Source organism: Sylvia atricapilla, chromosome 4 (genome assembly GCF_009819655.1).
Source record: "Sylvia atricapilla isolate bSylAtr1 chromosome 4, bSylAtr1.pri, whole genome shotgun sequence".
In the NCBI taxonomy this organism is placed as follows: domain Eukaryota; kingdom Metazoa; phylum Chordata; class Aves; order Passeriformes; family Sylviidae; genus Sylvia; species Sylvia atricapilla.
The window spans coordinates 59,127,113-59,148,572 of record NC_089143.1 but is presented as its reverse complement, the minus strand read 5'-3'; the positions used below and the strand labels follow the sequence as shown (position 1 = coordinate 59,148,572).

General features: G+C 36.8%; 1 protein-coding gene across 2 annotated transcripts in view; it reads right to left on the bottom strand.

Moving 5' to 3' along the window:
• The window catches only part of LRBA (LPS responsive beige-like anchor protein), a 363,721-nt gene that overhangs the window by 234,366 nt on the left and 107,895 nt on the right, over positions 1–21,460 (bottom strand). For both annotated transcript variants that reach the window (XM_066318056.1, XM_066318055.1), the window contains one exon: positions 10,878–10,942. In XM_066318056.1, coding sequence (XP_066174153.1) covers positions 10,878–10,942 — 65 coding nt within the window. The remainder of the gene's footprint in view (positions 1–10,877; positions 10,943–21,460) is intronic.

The following is a 21,460-nucleotide window of genomic DNA, read 5'->3' as shown; positions in this document are numbered from 1 at the left end:
AGATTTAAGAACTGCCTTAAGAGAATGAAATCCAAAAATAAAAATCTGGAAATACAGTATGTATATGCAAATATGTTGGGCTCTTATGACTGACTTTATTGTGCTAAGAAAACAGTATAAATAAGGTTGGAGGGTAATTCTCCAGCAACCAGTAAAATTGTATTTCTATAGTAAACCCAAGTAAATATTAAACAAAATATAAGTAATTTGTTTTACCTAAAATAGAGACACATAAAGTCTTTTCCATCCACCACAATACAAAGTTTTTGCATATAAACATCCACAGTTAAAGCTCTAACATAATTGATGTAAAATCTAAATTTAAAAAATGCAATGCAATATAGTTTTTCCTCCAAATGCAAGATTGAAATTTTATGGTAAGTATACATTTAAGTAATACTTTCAGGATTATAAAACATTCTCAGCCTCACAAATGAAATGCTAAGATATACATTGTTCCGGGTTATGTACAGAAAAAACTGTAATTCAAACTGAGATTTCTGAGACCTTCATAAACCCTGAGTTTATGAATGGCAGCAGAGCTGACAGATTGAATTACAACCCAATTATTCTCTGAGTTCACATATTGTTACTAAAAACATTTCCTTTTTTAATTAGCTACAGTGGGATTCATGAAGCTAAAACCAGCTACACAGGAATCACACTGTTTTAGAAGGTGCACATTTCCACAGGATCACTCAAAGATACACCAGATAAAATCCATTACATGCTCTACTGATTAATTCTTAAAATACCTGTTATTAAACCTTTTTTTTTTTTTTTGGTAATGCTTCCAGTTGTAGAAAAAAGAGTAGCAGAACAGAAGATCACCTGCTTTCCTTGCACATATAAACTAAAGTACATTTCAACAAGTTCAGAGTGTACTGAAAGGCTTTCTCTACAACCACAGGATATATTATGCAGGATGTCTTCTAATGCATCCAGTGTTAATTTTAACCCAAATAACTTCTTTATCTGAAATGAGGCTCCACCTGTCTCTTGCTGTATGTTTGAAAGAGTGTTGCTCTGCTGTCTCTTTTCCTGTGCTTTCTGAATTCTGCACTTGCAGGAGACTTGCAGGTCACCTGCCTGCTTCCATGAGGAGAAATCCAGAGGCAGAACAACACCTGAAGCTCTTTGTTCACTGTCCCTCTCATCCCAAGGCTCAGAAAACTGCAGCACAGCAGCCACAAGAGGCCACGAGCTCAGGAACCAGCCAAGTTAGTGGATTAGTCTCTCCCCACGGATGAAGTCTTGAAATAAGAAACATGCACAATTCACTGTTTGAGGTGTCACTTCACCTTCTGTTTCGGGAGGGTTGTACAAAAGTCAATAGTTTAAAACCACATTACAATTGCCTTTTTTTTTTTTTCCTATTTTTAGTCACTGATAGAATAGATGTAGCTGTTGAGGAACAAACATGCAATTCTGCCCATTTATCTGCATGCATTAGTGACAAACCAGCACCAAGAAACTGTATAAGCAATTGCATAGTCTGGTCAGATACCATGTGTTTGACTCTTTCTCCAGGATCTCCAGTAGAACATTCAAATCTGACACATAGGCATTTAAATAAACATTTTTTTAACTGAACTAAGACTTGTTCAAAAAATCAAGGGGATCACAAATGCTCACCTACTACAACACCATGTATTACAAGTTGTATGTAACACAGCTGGACAGTATTCCATTGTTTTCCCCGAGTTTGTCAATATCTTCTGCTACCTTGATCAGACTTTGAAAAATACCAGCTATCCTCTAAAAGGTCTACCTTTAATCTAACACCAATTACTAACACTCTGAGTCCCACTTTTTTTTCATCTGTTTAAGAAATCACCCTCTATAATAATAGTTTTAACACTTTACGACATGGTTTTCCTTTTTTATCTACCAAACATAACCAGTAAGCAGCCCAGCACCTGCTATGCATGTCCAGAAAGCATGGATGTGCTCCAAACAAAGCAAAGAACTACATTCCCTCACACAGGAACAACATTGGCCAAACAAAACACAAGTGTAAGTGAAAACAAATACACATCCAGTTCCAGGAAGAGCTTTGTCTCCTAGGGGTCAGTTGCCTCTTCTGTCACCCTCAGTTCTCCTCACTAATCCCACACACTTTCCTCATTGTCACTGTGACACTCCACACAGGGGCAGGCCAGGTAGAAGAAACTGAGACAGGATTTTTATTTTCTTTTTTTTTTTTTCCCCTCTTTTTTTTTACATTTAAGAACTTAAAAATTTTAATAATCCCTTATCAGTTCAACCTTTTCCAAACACTTTATTTGCTTGGATTAGCTTGCTTACAACAAACAATTCAAGTTGCATTATCATCTAGGGCAGTTTGGAGTTCCTTTCTATGAAAAGAGTATCCACATACATGGCATGCCACTCAGATTTCTATTTTGAATTTACTGCTTAAGTATGGAACTTTGCAAAATAAATATATATATCATTATATAAATGTAATGATGGCATGATATCATAGAGGAGTCTGTAGCCATCATTAAAAATCAAAGGCAAATACGAGCTCACAGCACCCGTACAAATGAACACACCTCTGCTTATGCGTTTAAAATTAAGTTTTAATCACTGCTAAACTCAAATTTTGAGAACCTTGGCAGCTGCTGGTTTTCCATTTAAGGGAAACAAAATGCCTAACAGAAATTTGTTAGGTGCAGCTCACTGCTCTCAATAAAACAGCTGTTCCCAGGCGAGCAGACCACTGCTGAAGCAAGGACAGAAATCTGACTCTTGCTGAAGGATTAGCTCAACTCCAGACTACACATTTTGGACACATGGGAGAGCCTATAAACTGAATTACCTAGATCAGGTGACTTTGAGAGACAAACACTTCCTTCTTAAGAAAAAAACGTTTTCAAACATCTGATTCTCCTCACTAAGACAGTAAGTGTCACTTCATGGATTTAAAGGATCATAATGGTCCTTGCTGGCTCCCACTCTGGCATCCCACACAAACTGATCATGAATGCCTTACTGAAAACAACCTCATTTCCTCCATCAAGTCTGTACCTTCTGTTTGCACTACAGGAGAGCTTCCAGGAAGATGCTTCCAAAAAGATGGTTTTGAGAGTTTTTTTTAAGGCTTGAAGCTTATAGAATCATAAATAAGTTTCAATTGGAAGGGACCTTAAGGAACATCTCCAACCCCATGCCATGGGCAGGGACACCTTCCACCAGACCAGGTTAACTCAGAGCCCCATCCAGCCTGGAACACTTCCAGGGATGGGGCATCTGCAGCTTCTCTGGGCCACCTGTGCCAGACCAAAAGGATATTTTACACCATATTTTCCCAAAAAGTAGTTTTATAACAAGGCAATCACTGTCAGTTAAAACAAAGACAAAAAACCCCCCACAAACAAAACCATTTCCCTAACCTTTTGTGTATTTTCATCCAGATTTTTTTTTCCCCAGTAACTAGATTACATTAGTTCTTTTTTGGTTAAATGAAGATTTTACCTAAAACACATTAAATACTTTCTTTTTTTTACAGCAAAATGACAGCTTTTCCTTTCTTTGAGTAAACAGACAAATTGAATTTTTTGTCTTTTTCAAAGTATGCACCCAAGCTTAAAGACAATCTCAAATCTAATAATTTTCTTCTTGTTGATGCATCATAATCCCTGTATGAAGATCCACAGACCATGCTTACCTTATATCTCATATCTGCTGGTTTTTTTCAGTACTATTAAACACCAAAATGCTTTTGCATGTGCTGATTTATACTCCACATTCCTGATAGATTCTCTTCTTGTTTGTTTTTATTTATGGATTAATTGAATTGTATGTATCGAATTACTATTTTCCTGATCTTAATACAAGAAGAATGTGGATGGACACATTTTGTAGAAGTTAGACATGATTATCTATGAGTGTAAAGACTCTGGATAGTGGAGCTACTCTTCTGCTTGCAGTGCACACCAGATTCAAGGTCTCAGACTGACTTTTCTTCCCAAGCACTTTTTTTCCAGACTGAAATGTTTTAAAACATGTGCTCAACTTCGAAAAGATGAGCAGCCTAGTAAAAACAAGCAAGGGGATGGATTCCATGCTGGAAGTTAAATATATACTTGCATATTTTGCTGGGTCAGGAATGAAGCACTAAACCACTGAGAGGAGTTCCAGCCAAATACAGGAGATAGACTGATTTTCATTGTGATGCTGGAAAACTATGAGACACAGAACTAAAAGTCTTCCTCTGATTTCTGGCTGCTGAATGCTTACATGAGCAAGTAAAAAAGTCAAGCTTCTCCTTACAACAAGCAAAAATTAAGTATGAGAGGCAAAAAAACCAAGAGAAAACTAAGCAAAGCAAAAGCAAGCAAGAGATTGACAAATTCTGGGTTAGCATTACCGATGTCTAACAATTTTCAGTTTAGTCAGAGTATGAAAAAGCTTCTTAGGTGACACTGACAGCAGCTGTTTAGGCACAAACCTATCACAAAGCAGCGCAGGGAGAGACTGTAAGTTCCAGGTGCACCACAACCCTGAGAGCACTCTGAGACAGCCAAGCAAGGTAACCAATCCTATTTGCACTCCTTCCTCATAAACCCAGCATGCAGGAGATTCTCTGACTCCAAAAGGGGGTATGTTCTACATGGACACACATGGATTTTATGGGATCTGTCTGCTCAGTGTGCTAAGTGGTGGAATTACTGTTGCAAGGGTGTTTTACAATCGCTCTGTGGAACACAGATACTTTACAGATACTCTACTGAATCTCAAAAAATATAGTTAGTCCATAAGGTCTTAAAGACTGAAGTTTGAAGAAATTTAGTGAGTTATAATAGGAGGGGGAAAAAAACAAAATCACAAAACACCAGAAACAAAACCAAACAACACCCCCATCATCACCACAAAGGAAAAACCACCCACTACCACAAAAAAAAAAAAAAAAAAAAAACCAACCACAACACCACAAAACACCACCCCACCAGAGCCCCAAAGCTGTGCAGATTCACTCAAAATGCAGACTTGGAAACTCATTAACATTAAATGAAACAGAACTTTGAAAAGGCAGCTGAGGGGCAGACACACCAATCCAATACTTTCTACCTAGGACATATCTCTTAGGACATATCAGACTCCACTGAGAATTGCTGTGTTCACATTTCAGAGCCACTGCACAGTACTACGAGAGATGATTTCTGAAAATGCCCCATCAGATGGCTAAAGTACAATACATGTATGCACACACAACACAGTACAGATACCTTCTTGTTACTCTTGCAGTAACTTATTTTTCCAAAAGCAGATGTTATCAAAGCTTTCTACATTAAAATAATATTTCAGAACTCCCAGGCGCTCAAAAGTGGTTTATCAATTTCCTTTTTCATAGATCCAGCAAATTAATTATGTATTCTCACAAGCAAAACCTACCCTTGTCACATAACTACCCTGCAAAATCCAGTGAAATCAAGAACTGCTCCAAAAATGGTTGTGTACATCACCGTACACCTTAGTGCACACACATGCACACAAAAAAATTAGGCAGCATCAAGAACCCCACTCAAGTCAACTTACCCACCTCTGAAACATATCCAGACTACAATTCCTAATTGTCAGCACATTTATAATGCTGTTTTAAGTCTCACCTAATGAACTTATGTATTCAAATTCACACATTAACAAAGCTGCTTTTTCTTTTCTTTAAACAAACCAAAACAATAACATCAAGACTCATAAAAGAAATCATCAAAAATCTCTTTCATACGATGTACCACTTAAACAGAAAGGATTGTTAAAAATCAAAAAGCAAGGAAATCTGGAAAACATATCCTTTTTTTTACAAAACAAGACTGAGGTGCAGGTTTTATGTCATCAGAATCTCAAGACAAGGAGGCTGCAGCAAGGGGAGCAGACTGGCAGTAATCAATCCTACTTTGGACCAGACTGCATTTATCATTTTTCTCTGGTGCCTTTTTTTGGTCAATTATGCACCAAGTCTGTCAGTTATCATCCATTTTTTCATTAATAGCTGTATTTTTCTAACTATTTTTCCATCACAGCAGTTGCTCCTATGGCAACACAACCCTCCAAACATCCATTCCTTGAGAGTGACCGCAGCGTTGAGAGTGAGAGACAATTGAACAGGGCAGCCTTCATCTGTCCCCTATTTTCCATTCAGAAAGCATCCAAGTAATTGGCCAGCCAGCTTGATTGCCAAGTATTTCAATATTAAAAAAATCTGCATCCATGATCGGTCAAAAGCAATACATACAGTTTTAAGACAAGGAACAGCAGGTGATGTATGTTTAAATTTTGTTAGTACAGCTCTTAAATTCCTCCCTACCCCCCTCAGCTACAGAAATACAGATGATTACAGCATTCCAGATATTTTACTATTAGATCTTATTTATTGAGAGAATTCATTAAGATAAACAAACAATATTTGGTTGTTTCTGGAGAGGTTTGGGACTTTTTTGGTTGGTTGATGGAGTTTTTACTTGCTAAGGATGTTAAATCTGCATTCTGTTTGCCGTCCTTCTTCTCCCAACAACTTCTGAATTAATTATACAGTTCCAACAAATATTTTTAATAGGTGGCTACAGTGTCTCAAAAATAGTAATTTTTAATCCAAGGGAACACAAAATCCCTTGCAAGTTTCCTTTGGGAAAAGAAAAAAAATGATGTTTTTTACTACACTGAAAGGCACATTAGAAAATGCTCTGATTTAGAGGGGAGAACTTTGATTACATTTCATTCCTCATTAGACAACAAAGAATGTGGCAATTTAAAAAGCTACAGAAAAATAAAATTGGATACACTTGTGAACACTTACGTTTTGGCTTGTCTTGTTTGGATAAGGATTTGAAAAAGCAAAGGTAAGGAGAGAGAATTATACATGGATTCTGCTAATTTAAAGAGATTTTCTTTGAACTAAACATTTTGTGACTTTTTTCAGTGAATAGTAATTTGCAAATGTATAAAAGTGTAACCATAGAACATAGTTCTGTAATTCTTCAGATGGCCAAGAAAACTGTGCTTGAGAAAATTAAATTAAAATTAGGCATCTTCAAGAGTCTCTTCGACTGAAAATTGGAAAGAATAATTGCTGCAGCATGCTTAGGAGACTGATCCCTCAACCCCTGCCATGCCAAACCCATTATCACCCCAAAGGGGATAATAACTGTCATGCCTGGTCTCGAGCTCGAGTGCGTTTGTTAGTGCCCTGACTGATACAGAAAACAAGACCCAGCATAAGAGATGCTTCACACTAAAGTGTGCTAATGAATCACAGCGACAGCAGAGAGTTTTAACCTTCACAGAGCACAGGGGCTGCTCGCTAACTAGCCAAGTGCAGGAAATCAGGCCCTAGCAAAAGAGGCGTTCGTACACGCGAGGAAATAAAACAAAGCTGCGCTTGCTTTAGTTCATAAATAATGGCTCCACCATCTTGTGCATAAGGAGAAAACATAATTAGTTTCAGGGTGCAAAAGAGGAATCAGTCTGGGCACCTCAGAAGTCTCCAAAGGACAGAGTTGGCCATGGCAGTGAACTAGATCCCACCTAAAGGATGGTTCTGGTGAACAAATTCCCTCACTGGTAAGTGCTCAGCTTCAGGCTCCAAAAGAGACTCTCCCTAAAGGAGGACCCAAAGGTGAAAGGCAAGCACAAAGAATGAAATCCAGACTGACAGAAGTTCAGCAGGCTAAGGAAAACATTTCACAACGTATCCTTCTGTTGCACAGATGGCTCAGTACGTGGAGGAGCCATGGGTACAGGCACCTATTTTTTAGCAAGGTTTCAAAGAGCATTAATAGTGTTCCCAGACACTACAATAACAGGGAACAATACTTACTACTTTTTATTAAAACCAGATTAATGTTAAACATACCAATGTACTGAAACTGATGTGTCTTTTCACTGCACAGAAAGAGGTTATTCTCCACTACCTGCTCCTTTACCTTTTCACTTACATTCTGTAGCTTCCTGGATTTCTACACTGGGTTTTTGGTTGTTTTTTTTTACTATACTTGTAACCTGGACCTTCAAGACTCTAACTGTGTATTTCAGTTTTAGGCAGGTTTACAGTTCTGTATTGCCACATACCAGCCTCCTGTCGAGAGGTTTTCTTGCAGTTCAAGACTCAAAATTTCTGTGGGCACAAACTAATTAATTCTGCTCCACACGTGAAGTGAGCGTGATCTACCAGGAAAGGCAGGGAACAACTCTTCTGTGGAACACATTAGTTACTTGTGAACATGAGGAAATTCAGACCAACACATTCTGAATGCAGCACACACACTGCAGATCTTACGAGTCCCAGAGGCAAACTTTCTGCACATATTTCTGTCCAGGGAATCCTAGCCAAAACATGGCAAGCCTAAACATAAAACTTCCAACCGCTGTGAGAGAGAGAGCTACATTCATACCTTTCACATAAAAGCAAAAAGTACATTTGAAAGCAAGCAGAAGAAGAGATTTACATCTTTCCTTCTAGACTTCTTCCAGAAAGATTTTTCAGTCTTTTTCAATAAAAAAAAAAAAAAAAAAAAAAAAAAAAAAAAAAAAAAAAAAAAAAAAAAAGTAGAACTCACATCAAGCTGGAATATCCTATTGCATCATTAGTAAAAAAAACCTAGTAGTAAACACTGGGAATAAAACTCTTGTTTACAAAGATTACAGGGTGATCAAAGTCCCCCCCACCAAAGCAGCAGACAACAGCAATTGTACAAATTCTAGGCAGTTCTTCCAGTCCTTGATTATTTTTATTCTAACTCTCATGTCATGGTGCCCTACAGACATCCTTCCCTGTGTGCTGAACCAGTTCTGTCCTTCCTGTAAGTACCCTGACATATTCTCCTGTGCATTTGTAGAAACAATTCAAAATCCAGCTTTTATTATATAATTACGCAGCTAAAGTCTAAATCAGGATCATTCAGATATTTAAGTTTCAGTTAAAAGCCTTCAGCTTTTGGAGTTTCGAAGACTGTAACGCTATGGCAAAAATACACAAAAATAGCAAACAGAATAAAATAAAAGGCCTGAGATGTCTTAGTCCAAGTGTTAGCATATGTGCAAGAAAAATAATGTGCAAAGTGCATAAAGAGAAGGAAAGAGCAGTTCTGGAACACAGTTCCTATCATTTGAGGGATAATAGTTTCATTTTAGTGAATGTTGAAAAGCCACAAAGCACTGCAATTCAGCAGTCACTATAAAGGCTCCTATAAACAGCAATGGAGGAAAATGGAAACAGATAAAAGGAGCCATTTTTAAGAAATTAATCCCCTCTCCTCTTCACCATAATGAATGTTATGTTCCCACTTAAAAAAAAAATCCTAAAAGAAAACCCAACTCTGCTACATGTCAGATATGAAATGAAGTAACAATTACACAGACATTTTCTGCTAACCAAAACCACACTTCCCAGTCTTCAAGGGATCATTTGTCCCTGAGACAACCACTCTGGCTCAGGCTAGACTCTAAGTTATTGATGTTGTTTATGGAGGTGGGGGAGTGATTCCATCTGTCTGTGATGGGCACTGCATGTTTTGAAGAGAAAATAGTCAATTCCAAACAGTTTACTGATAGAAAGCTTGACCTGGACGAGCTGAATAGCTACTGGGTGACTGCCATGCACAGCTCAGTCTCAGCAACTGATCTGTCCATGATAATCATCTTACACAGATGAACCCTACATTGTGGTTTACATGTGTGTGGGATCTCTGTGTTATCTATGCTAATAAAACATTAATCAAGGGCCAAATTTATAGCAGGCATTTTGTAAGTAAGGTCAAGACAGGTCAGCCTCACATAATAGGAAACAACTATAGGCTAGATCTTAACACTGTAACTGAACACCCTTGTTACTTTACCTTGGCCCTTGGGATCAAGACTAGTAGCAAAATGTTTTTCCTGCCTCAGAACGGTGTTTCCCCTACCGTAAACTCAAAAGCAGCCATTAAAACCCATTAAAATGACCATCATTTTGAGGTATATTGAGAACATCTACATCTTAAGAAAAAAAATCTCAAATATCTTTTTATCATTGTAAGAATGGGGGAAATAGCTATTTATATAGTATAATAATTTATGTGATAAATTATTCCGGGTTTAGTTCAGTAGCTGTCCTAATTACGTAAAATTTATTTTCTATTTGGATTCTTACTAGCTGAAGTTACTCACTAACAGAAGTTACATTTAAACAAATGGCATTTCTTACAATACACCTTAGCTAACACCTTGAGACATCTTTAAAAAAATGCTTTAGGAAAAAAAAAAAGTAAATATTGCTCTTAGTCTGCCTCAACAATCAATTTGTAATGAAGAAAATATTGATGGCTCTGAACACTGACTACAAGTCAAAGAGCATGGCCTCATCACCTGCTCTGTCATTTTCTGTAAGTTCCAATAATATACATATAAAGTTATGGATAGAACATTAAACTAATTGGTAATATTAAGAGGTTTTTTTTTCCTTAGAGGGACTCTCCTCCTTTCTAGTTTAAGAGATAGATCAGAAATAAATGAGCAAACTGGAATCTAATTTTTGAAAGAGAGGCTTATCTTACAATTCCTAGCAGTAATGTCTTTCAAATATAAATTCCCTTTCTCAAGAGATTAGCTGAATACAAATTATAGTTTCAACATTAACCAGTACACAAGGACAGGAAGAAAGAAAATTCATGACACACAGATAAGCAAAGTATTTAATGAAACTAAAGTGCATTAAGATTCTGCAAAATTCTATATTCAGACTTAGAACTGAACCAAAGTACTAAAGAAGATGAAACCACGCTTGTAAAACTCAAAGAAAACTACACAAAAAGGAAGAAAAAATATTTTTAGACAGTTTCAAGGCACAGAACTCCCTGAAGGCTAAGGCAGAGGTTTTATCAAATATCGTGACTTACCTTCCTTCATTGACAAGCTCAATAAAGGCCAGGCCAGCATTCTTCTGTATAGAATTTTGCCACTCCTGGGAAAAGACAAAAAAGAAGAGAAAACTAGCTGTATGAAAACAAAACTTGGAAGAGGCATTTTCAGAGACAAAATCATACCCCTTCTTTTCAGCTTTAGCAACTTAGAGCACCACCAGCAAACACACAAAGCATTAATTGTGTGCTGATCAGGAAGCAATGAATGCCAGCATGAAGGAACAGGGCAGCATCATTTACTCAAGGTCATAAAAAGAGTAGAAGAAAATCCAAAAACACCCCACAAAGGATTCCATCATTTGCTTTTGTTAGGTCATGTAATAATCCTGAACGTGCTCTGGTTCACGGATGCTTTTTGCCTTATTGAACCACGTTAGTGTTAGAAACTGCTTCACATTAAGGCAAGGCTCATTCCTTGGACACAGATTTCTCAAGTAGCTTAAAGCCTAGAAAGCATATTTCCCAATAATTATCCTCATTTCAGCATCACATAGTCATCTCTACTCACTGTAAAACAATCTGTTAACAATCCAAATATTGCACCATTAATGCACAATGTTTTTAAAAAATGTAACGTTTTTAGCACACTGAAATTATGCTAATGGCAGATGAAAGTGCACTGCACATTCCTTAAATCCAGCTGAACCTTGAATTAAGCAAAACTCTACACCTCTTAAACATGAAGGTGGGTTTTGCCTGGCCCCCACAAGAGACAAGGCGGAAAGCAATCAACTCAGATGACCTATCACTGGGGCTTGTTACCCTCCTTTGAAAGCTGACAAGAAAACAGAATTAGTTAACAAACACACAAAGTAGATTTTTTAATCCTAGAGCACATAGGAACAAGTTAACTTAGTTAAAAATTAGAGCAGTAAATGCGTGTACACTATCTTTTGGGGAAAATGTAGAGGCAAATAGATAGAACAAGACAAATACAGCTCTTGATTTAAACTCTTTAACTCTTCTGATCTAATACAAAAGACTGATTCTGCAGCAGACAGATAGTTAAGTTTCATGTGCTTCTCCACATCAGCTTCCTTGATTTTTTACTCTTTGTTCTATGAAATAATAATCCTACTTATTATCTACATGGGTATTTCTATCACTCAAAAAAATCTTATCAGCTCCAAGGCAGGCAAAATGTGCAAAGCAGGAAATATGTCAAATTTCAGATTTCAGAATGTAGGCGGTTTTTAATACACAGTGTCAAGGTCCATTTTTTGCAGATTTTCTTCTCAGTCAGTGAGACAAAGGTCTGACCAAACACACACTGAAACATTGTTATTTACAACTTAAATCCTGCCCCTCTGTACCCACACACACAAAAAAACCCCAAAAAACAAAAAGGATTTCCCAATTTCAAATGCAGGGGAAAAATTATAACTCTGATTTCTCATTCTGTTTTTCCAGGCCTAACACATGCTTATGATGTTTATCATGTTCATCATGTTTAAGCTGCAACAATGTATTAAAATTTTCAAGGAGTGAGAATCAAAAGCAGAATAATTGGACCTTGCGATGTATTATTCATCACAAATTATAAATGTTTTCTAATGGAAAACAAAAAACAGCCTTTTAGTTTCTAATATTCTAAACAAAATAGCACATGCAAATAATCCTTCTTAGAGGTTTTAAATGTAGTATCAGGATCTAAATATTTAGCTTTATATAAAGATAACTAAAACTATTCTGCTAGCTAAAGTGTGAGAAAACTCAAGAAAAGCAACATCATTTCTTCCACTCATGACACTCTCCATCTGTTGTTCTGCTCTCTAAAGAGCTCACAACAATACTTGAAAATCTAATTGGTGAAGACGAAGGCTGCCAAAAGTGAAAAGAAAGTGAATTTATCATTATACTTTTCAGCATTTTTCTCTGCATAAGACATCATCAAAGAAGGTGTTAGTCTAAACATTTTCACAAATCACAGCTGAACAAACCCTAAAGCTTATTTTAATAGTTGAAAGAAAAGACTAATGGTCTTCATCTTTCATGATCCATTCAGTATTTCCCCACAGTATATGTTCACTCTCAAACAATTACACTCAGTATACATATTGCATTATTATATCAGCATCTTAGTTATCCATCTCCCAAAGGTATTAGGGAAAAAAACACGCTAAAAGCTTCAAACTCAACCGCTAATGCAACGAAGTAACTACAAAACACATTTCAGCACTTTTCTGAGGAAGGGCTGTAAGGGAAGATCAACTGAGTCAATAATTTCATACCTGTTCTAAGCTGTAGGTAATTGGCCATCATTTCCCTGTGGCTGTAAATGTTTAGTGACCAAGAGACATCATCTACTTCTAATGCTTTTGGTCACTGTACACTCAACAGTGAGGTAGGGGGAAAACCAAGAAGCACCAGACACAATCACAGATAACTCCAATGAAAAATCACCAGGACAAGGAGACAAATAAGAAATCACATTTATTCAAATACTGTGTCTGATAAGGAAATTTCCTAACTCTTTACTGTGTCACCTATTTCCTTCATAGAAACTGTAAGCAGCCCCATAACACCCAAGGCAAGGACTAAAAACTGAAATGGTGTCCAAACTTCATCTGAATTATAATTCTGTATGAAATACATATTACATTTCTTTCTACACAACACAATTCTGTAGTGAGCAAAAATACATCCCAGTCCTCTATAGCTTTAATTTTATATCATCAATAAGTTTCACTAGCACATTCTTACTGAGTGCACAAGGGTCATTAAAAGAAAACATTAAACAGTAGTGGTCTTAAACCCCTCCTTTCAGAAACTAATAATCTCCCTCAAGGTTGATATCATGACCTGTTGTCCCAGTTGAGTAATGCTGGAGCTATTTAATCTATTTTACAGTGGGGTTTTTTAATTAACCAAATGATCAGTTGTAGGACAGCACCAAATGCTCTAATAAAACTCACAAATTATTACATTTACTTTTTTCTAGGAAATACTAAGACCAACAGCATGCATTTGACTGTGAACAAAGCATACAAAATACCACAAGCTGGATTAGACCGTAACCAGCAACAAGACTAGTGTAGCAAACAGCCTTTGGTATTTGTGCCAAATATCCCATTTTATGTCACCACACCAACATGTGTATGTGTGGCTATCTCAGTCTTCAGGTGCATTTAAAAGTTTTTCACACATTTTGATCCTCATCCTTCCTTTCAGAAAAACAAGGTACATCTCTAATCACAAGGCATGAGCAGATACGTGAAGTTCTTTAAAAAATTCTGCCTTGAATTTAATTTTTTTCCATTTGTTATTGGCCTACCCATTTCTGAGTATCCTTGTTCAGATGAAATACTTCAGGAACCTCTCATTTACCCAAAAAGCCTTTTGCTGCAAGCAGCAGATAGCAGGAGCCAGCCTCAAAACAAAGAATTCAGGTGATTCTCTACACAATGTGTAAAGAATCTATGACCAAAAGCATGTTATAGTGATCAAAAGTTCAAGTGGATCAAGAGGAGATGGAACACGTACACATCAAAAAAATAAACACATTGTCTAAATACAGAGAAACTGCATCCAATTCAGAATATACCCTGAGCAAAAGTTGCTGAAAAGTGGAAGAGTATCACAATCGTCCTATTTTATTCTTTTTGAGCACCTCTTTGTGTCCACATTTGGAGATTGGACAAGAAGCAAAGTGGAACCTTTACGTAGCCCAATATAACAACTCCTAAACTGTAATCACTCAAAGAAACACCCAAAAAATTTTGTTGATAGACTTTTTTGTTGGTTTGGAATTTGAAGTGCTTGCCTGTAGGCAGCAAATGGACATATCCCTCCTCAGCTGTACACCCTTGGTAAAATAATATAGTCACATTTTAACCAATTATGTAGAGGTGTTGGACCAAGATGTTCTTTGAGATAATTTTCAACTCAAACCATTCTACAATTCTATGAATACCCCAAACCATACATTCTTCAAGGTATTTACAAACATTTGCATGACCAACACATCAACTGGTTTGATGGCTAGGCAATTAACCATGAACAGAGTATTTAAAACATTTTCAATCAATGAAAACTGCTCTATTTCCAACTGCAGCTAACTGTTCTGCTGCTCTCATTCATAAATATATATATGCATGCTCCTTAAAAATTCATTTTTCTGAGAAATTTAAAAAAACACCCTTCTCAACAGTTTGCCATATTGTACAATTAACGATTGTATCCAGCAGTTGAAACACACACTCATCAGCAGGCAAAAAAAGAGAAAATTCTTCACTAATCCATCCTTCCCATTAAGCTGGAGGAGTTTTGATAATTTATTTTGGTTATGAAACAAAGGAGAAGGATGACTTTGATACTGACAACTATGAATGGGGCACTAAGGAGCAGGGTGGGAAAATGTGTTAACATATGACTAAGAGACATATTATATCCTAGAGTAAAGGTCAAATCTGCATGAAAAACTTGTTCATAGAGAGATACACTAATCTCTAAGTGCCTAAAGTAAACTATCAAGAACTTTTCAGCAGTGTTTGCACTTGGTGTCAGCACTCTCTCAGCACCACATCCACTACAGGCTTGAATGAACTCAGCAATAAAGAACATATAGTGAAAAGTAGATCATATCTCAGCTGGGTTCTTCATAATTAAAAAAAGTTAGACTGCATGTTAAGCAGAATCTCTTCAAACATAAATTACTCTGAAAGGTTGAAGCATGCTTCAGTTATTTTAATCTATGAAACTCAATTAAAAAATTAAAAGCAACATGGAGTTATGAGAAATCATATCTAGAAACCATGCAGCAATTTAATATCGAAATTAGCACATGCCTAGTACTTAAAAAAGAGGAACATTTTGCTAAGATGTGACACAAATTAATATAACAACTTGAGAACACATGAGATAATTATCCTGTATATATAAAGGCATATCTGTATGCTCAAATAAAATTTAAAAACCATAAACAAAAAATTAAAGAACCATCACAAACTGGCTGAGAAAAAAAAAATCTGATAAATATTTTATGGCCCTTTCTCTACAGAGCATCAGCACTGTTGCTGAATCCTGAAGCAAAGTGAGAACTTGCACAAATATTTCCTACTATCCCAAAAATTCAGAACCTCTTGTCACCCAAAAAGCCCTATCGAGCAGGCTTGGATTCACTGAAATTTGAACAAAGGCTTCTTTATGAAAGCTTTAACGTGGCATCAATGTAACAAGCCAAGCTAGCTCACTAATCAATACAGAGGGTTTGATTTCAATAAGGGTGATAAAAGTTACTCTAACCCTGGCCAGCTACAAGCTCTCAACAGATGATGGTCATTAGGGCCCTATCGGGGTCCCACGTACTGGGGCTGTACAAATGTGTCCTATTAGTACATGGTCTGGCTGTTTGGCAACTCCGGGCTCAAGACAAATGGCAGCTACTGCCCTTCAAGGTCTGAAGTCAAGTCCTCTGGGAATGTGAAAGCCCAACTGGAAAAATCAAGGCCTGTTCATTAGAGACTGCTCCAGGGGAAACTTGCAAGGCTGCCATTAGAACTATATAAAAGAGCTAATTATTTTTATAAGACTTTTAAAAGTATCAAGCACACCCAGTTATAATAAAAAGTATTTACTGCTGGCATTCCATTAAAAAAAGACGTTGCTTTTTGTCAAAAAATCCTCCAGTGACAGTACACAACTGAAGTCTTTGTATCGAAAATTTTAATGAGACTTCTTGGAGAAAGTTGAGTAAAAATTAAGTAGATGAGAGAGCTTCTCAAGTGAAGGTACAACACCACAGTCACTAATGTGAGAAAATATCCCAAATACACTCACATCCAACTAATGAACCTTAAATAAAGGTGGGCTGAGATTGTGCACTGTGTGATTATCCACCCTTGGAAAATAGAAGAAATTCAAGAAACAAACCCTTTCAGTGCTGCAAAGGTGACTAAAAAGAACAACAAAAAAAAAAATCCTTGTTTCAAATCTGTGCTGCTGAGGAACAACCAACCATGCTGCAGTACTTGTGCAGCCAACATGCTGCAGAATGGCACAGGACCCACATGGAATCAAACATTTAGACTAAGCAGAAAAATGAAAATTAACACTTCTAGTATCTTTCCTCTGTTCTATCAAACATTGAAACAAAAACTACAATAACGACAGATACTTTCATAAAATATACTCTGGAGAAAAGTTGGAACAAGACTATTTTTTTTTATTACTATTCACAACCACAAAAATCCTTACTATTTTAACAGTGAAGCCAAATCAAAGTTTCCTATACTGAAATATTTTCCCAGCTGCACAGCATGACAACACTGTACTGAGTTCTAATGTTATAACAGATCACCGCTACAGAGTATTTATTACAAATCTTTTAAAAGTGCTATATGAATTTCATTAGTGTTCCTTAATCAATTCTTGGACCAACACGCACATTAGCTTCCGACAGCCTAATTCAAAAAAGCAATTACAACCCCAGTCCTCATGTAAAAGGATGACAGAAAGAAGCTATGTTAAACCAGTTTAAAAGAATGAAAATGCAAAGAAAACAGATTAGGAATGATTTATATCAATGCCTAGTGCTGAAGTTAATTACAACTAACCCAATAAAATAGTGCCTTTATTATTGTACAGCAAGTAATAACCTTAGACGCAAAAAACAGAACTCTTTGCTGACTTTTGCATGCTCAATTCCACAGCACACGACGTTAGGAATTAAAGAAGTAGTAAATAAGCCATACAGAAACAGCAGGTTTTTAACTAAAAGCAGAAGACTCCCCTGCTGTTTAACCATGTGGGTTATTCCATGTAAACAGAGCTTCCTATAAACTAGTATTATGTTGTTAGTGGTAAATGCCTAAAACTATAATGAGAGTTTAATTTCAATACTTAAAAGTTAGCGTTCAAGCTTTTATAGATTCTGAAAATAAATTATACACATGTAAAGCTGGAGTTACATACTTAAGTACTAGATTCTTCAGTAAAAATACCACAGAAAAAACCATCAGCTTGTCAGACAAAGTCTTTTGTGCTATGAGATTACTCTCGAAGTGACAACTGTAGCCTTCTCTACAAAGGACACAAATCTATCCTAAAAAAATGCAGTTATGAAAGATATACTACATAAAATGTTACAGCATATACAATCTTTTAACAATTGCACACAGCCAAAAAATCTTGAGATAGGTTGCATTTGCCATAATTTAGGGTGGCATCAAATATTCTAAACACAACAATAAAAGAAAACTTTAACCATATCCAAATTTCATACAAAATTATAAAAATATCACTGTGTGCATAAATAAAATTAAATCAGCAATAATCTTCATAGCATAGAAGCTGCACATCTCTCTGATCGAAATGCATAAACTTCATTTTTGTATCTAGCTTCAAGAAGTATGAAAAACTGGGGGAAAAAACTGAATGAGTGGATGGCTGCTTTCAGCCCCCAGTTTCTGATGGAGGAAGCAATTTCCCCGGGCAGCTTCTCCCTTTCTGTCTCCCACCAGCAGGCTGTTGCCATGACGCCTCATGAAACAAAATTAGGGGTCAGGTTTGAGTTCATCTAGCAGCAAACCTTCTCCACTGCCGTTTCCTCTCCAGGTTCTTTAACCATTGGCTATTTTCAATGCCAAGATGAAAGACTAGCTTCAGAAAGAACACAAACAGGAATCTTAAAAATTAATTGAGAAATCAAAGTACCAAACAATGGGAAGCACAAAACTCTTCAGTCAAAGGAGATGAGTCAGAAAAACAGACATAAGGAAAAGTGACAACGTAAGATGAACAAAGGGAAAAGACCCAAATAATTAAGTTGCAGTGCCAGCATCATTTTCATGAACAAAGGCCAACAAATTGAGGAATAGCAGGAGCATAACACAACTGACCCTTGATTTCAGTGCTTTTTTGTTTAACTGTGATTGTCATCTGAGATTTTGTAAAACCACTGAACAGGAAGGGAAATGCCTTTCAAGGTAGACTACAAATTACAAAAACAAGAAAATCACAGCAAACTCAGTGCTGCACGGCAGCACCAGTAGTTCTGGACTGATCCCACTGATAGCAACATTCATCATCACCATCAATAGCAGCAACCTTCCTGCTCAATGTTCTTAGCTACAAATAAATAAATTTAACTTATAAAGAAATACGACACCAGTTTTGGAATCATAAGTTCCTTTATCTGGCAGGGGGGTTGGAACTAAATCATCTTGAAGGATCCTTCCAACCCAAACCTTCCATGATTCCATGACTCCAGTACCACCCTTTCCCCCAAAAGTAGCTTGGTATTTGCTTAAACTCTCATAATGAATGCACACACATGATGAACAACATTCTTGCTATCATTGTACCTTTGAGGGAATGAAACTCAAGTATGTAAACCAATCTCACCTCTTCACTCACAACACAGGATGTCTGAACCCGTCCCTTGATATTCCCTGAGACAATCCTATCCTAATGCAGATCTTTTCTTAAAAGATTTAGACAAAATAAAGCTAAATCAATTTAAAAAAAAAAGGCAGAAAAAACAGAAAAACTAAAACCTCTCCCATTACACTCCACTTGCACACTCTGTCCCTTTTCTCATCTTACCTCTATTGCCTTTACTTACACGAAAATATATATATAACATGTTGCAACAAAGGTCTCTATTATCATCTGTCACTACAATAAACATGATAAATAATAATTTATTATTATAAATGCTCCTTTCCCTGCAAATCCTCACCTGCACTCACAAAGCAGATTTACCAAAAGAAAAATATATTCATTATCATGTAGATAAAGAAATAAATGTCTGCAGAGAGCAGACATATTCAAAGAGCACTGGAAAATCCAGCTGTTTCTTCTGAATCAAAATTGACTGAACTAGGATCTAACACCTAACAGACATCAATATCATGATTCCTGCATAACCTGAATTATGAACTTTTATCACTTATCACAAAATACTCATGGAAAAAACAGCGCATTGCCAACAATCCTTGATGAGACAAATGCTTTCCCAGTTGCAGAAAGAGGCAAAAAGCAGAGATGCACATAAATAAGAGTGCAAGTTCAACAATAAACTGAACAGCATCACTACACGAAGTTTCGCCGGGCAGAACTTCCAGTAAACAGCACAGCTCCCCAAATCATGAGTTCCCCACGCAGTTCTGCTTCATCAAACATCATTTGGTTTATTAACACGAACAAAGAAGTTCCCATATTTGCAATTAGTATTAAATCAGCAACAAGCATTGCTGCTCACTGAACTTTTCACAATCTCCTACCCCTCCCCTGCACTAACCCTCTTTCCATAGTCTCAAATTAAACAGACTGGCTGTAAAACAGCAGGGCGTCAAATTAAAGCACACTTTATTTTCAGAGGTCTCCACACTTCGTGGCTGACTTCCTGTCAGGAAGAGTTCCATTTCACTGCAGAGCCCCGCCAGCAGGGAGCTCACAGAATTAAGTGCCAGTTGATATTACTTTGTTTTGCATTTACCACCCATGAGAATATTGTTCAAAGATCTAGTTATAAAGTCAGCGTGGTATCATCCTTCTGACTAGACTGCCAAGCCACAGGGTGTGCTCTTGCTGCACAAAACTCACCTTAAATGGTGGTGTTTTTTTAAGTCCTAGTGTGCTGGTGAAGCAACAGGATGCCTTTTTTCTTCAGAAAAGTCTTGCTTCTGTAGTTAAATTATGTTCCCTCGGTTTTGAACATCTGCAGCACTGTACATTAATGGAAATGAAGCTGTCCTGTTCCCCTGTCCCACTCCCAAGATCCACATTTACATTAGACAATCCACTCTCCTCCAAAGACATAAAAACCTACACATTAATCAAACAAACCCTCAGCAACACAGTTTTAAGGGCTAATAGTTTTAGCTCTAGAGGGTGTTTTCCATTAAACTCACACCAACACCACATCTTGAATTTCTGATCAAATGCAAATAATTCTTAACTCATGAGAGAATTTGTCTTCATATGAGCTGATAATATATGAGAAGTCTACAGAATCACTAAAGATTGTACTTTAAAAAAAGAAAATCAGGGAGGAAAAATCCTCACTTTTGACACAGAGTTCTGTTTTAGTAAGAACAACTTAGGTAAGTTCATCTCTTTCCACTCCAGTGTGGCAAACTGTTTCAAAGAATGGTTTTGTGGTTGGTAACCCTATCTTTTATCCATTTCTCTACCAAAATCCTACAAGACATGTTGAATCCTCCAACTGGACTGTCCCAAGAAACAATGCTTCACATCACTCCAAACAAAAAATGTCGCGGCTTTACTACACCTATCCACTTGTACCTCTCTATACACCTTCTTAGTCTAACATACAGAACCCACCTTGAGGTTTTTTTTTCATACTTCAAAATCACAAAGCCCACAATTCCTTCCCAGAAAGCAGGGATGTAGCATAAACCAAAAAATTGCTTGTTTTTGCTCATCTTAAAATCTCACGTACGTTTCATCTCCAAACTGGAGAATGAGTAAACCCTTAAAACATCCTCCTAGACTAAGTGGAAAGATATAAGAATAAAAAGCAAACACATTTTAGCCACTGAGACCACCACCTGCCAGGACACAACTACCAAGTGCCTATTGCATCACCGAGTCAA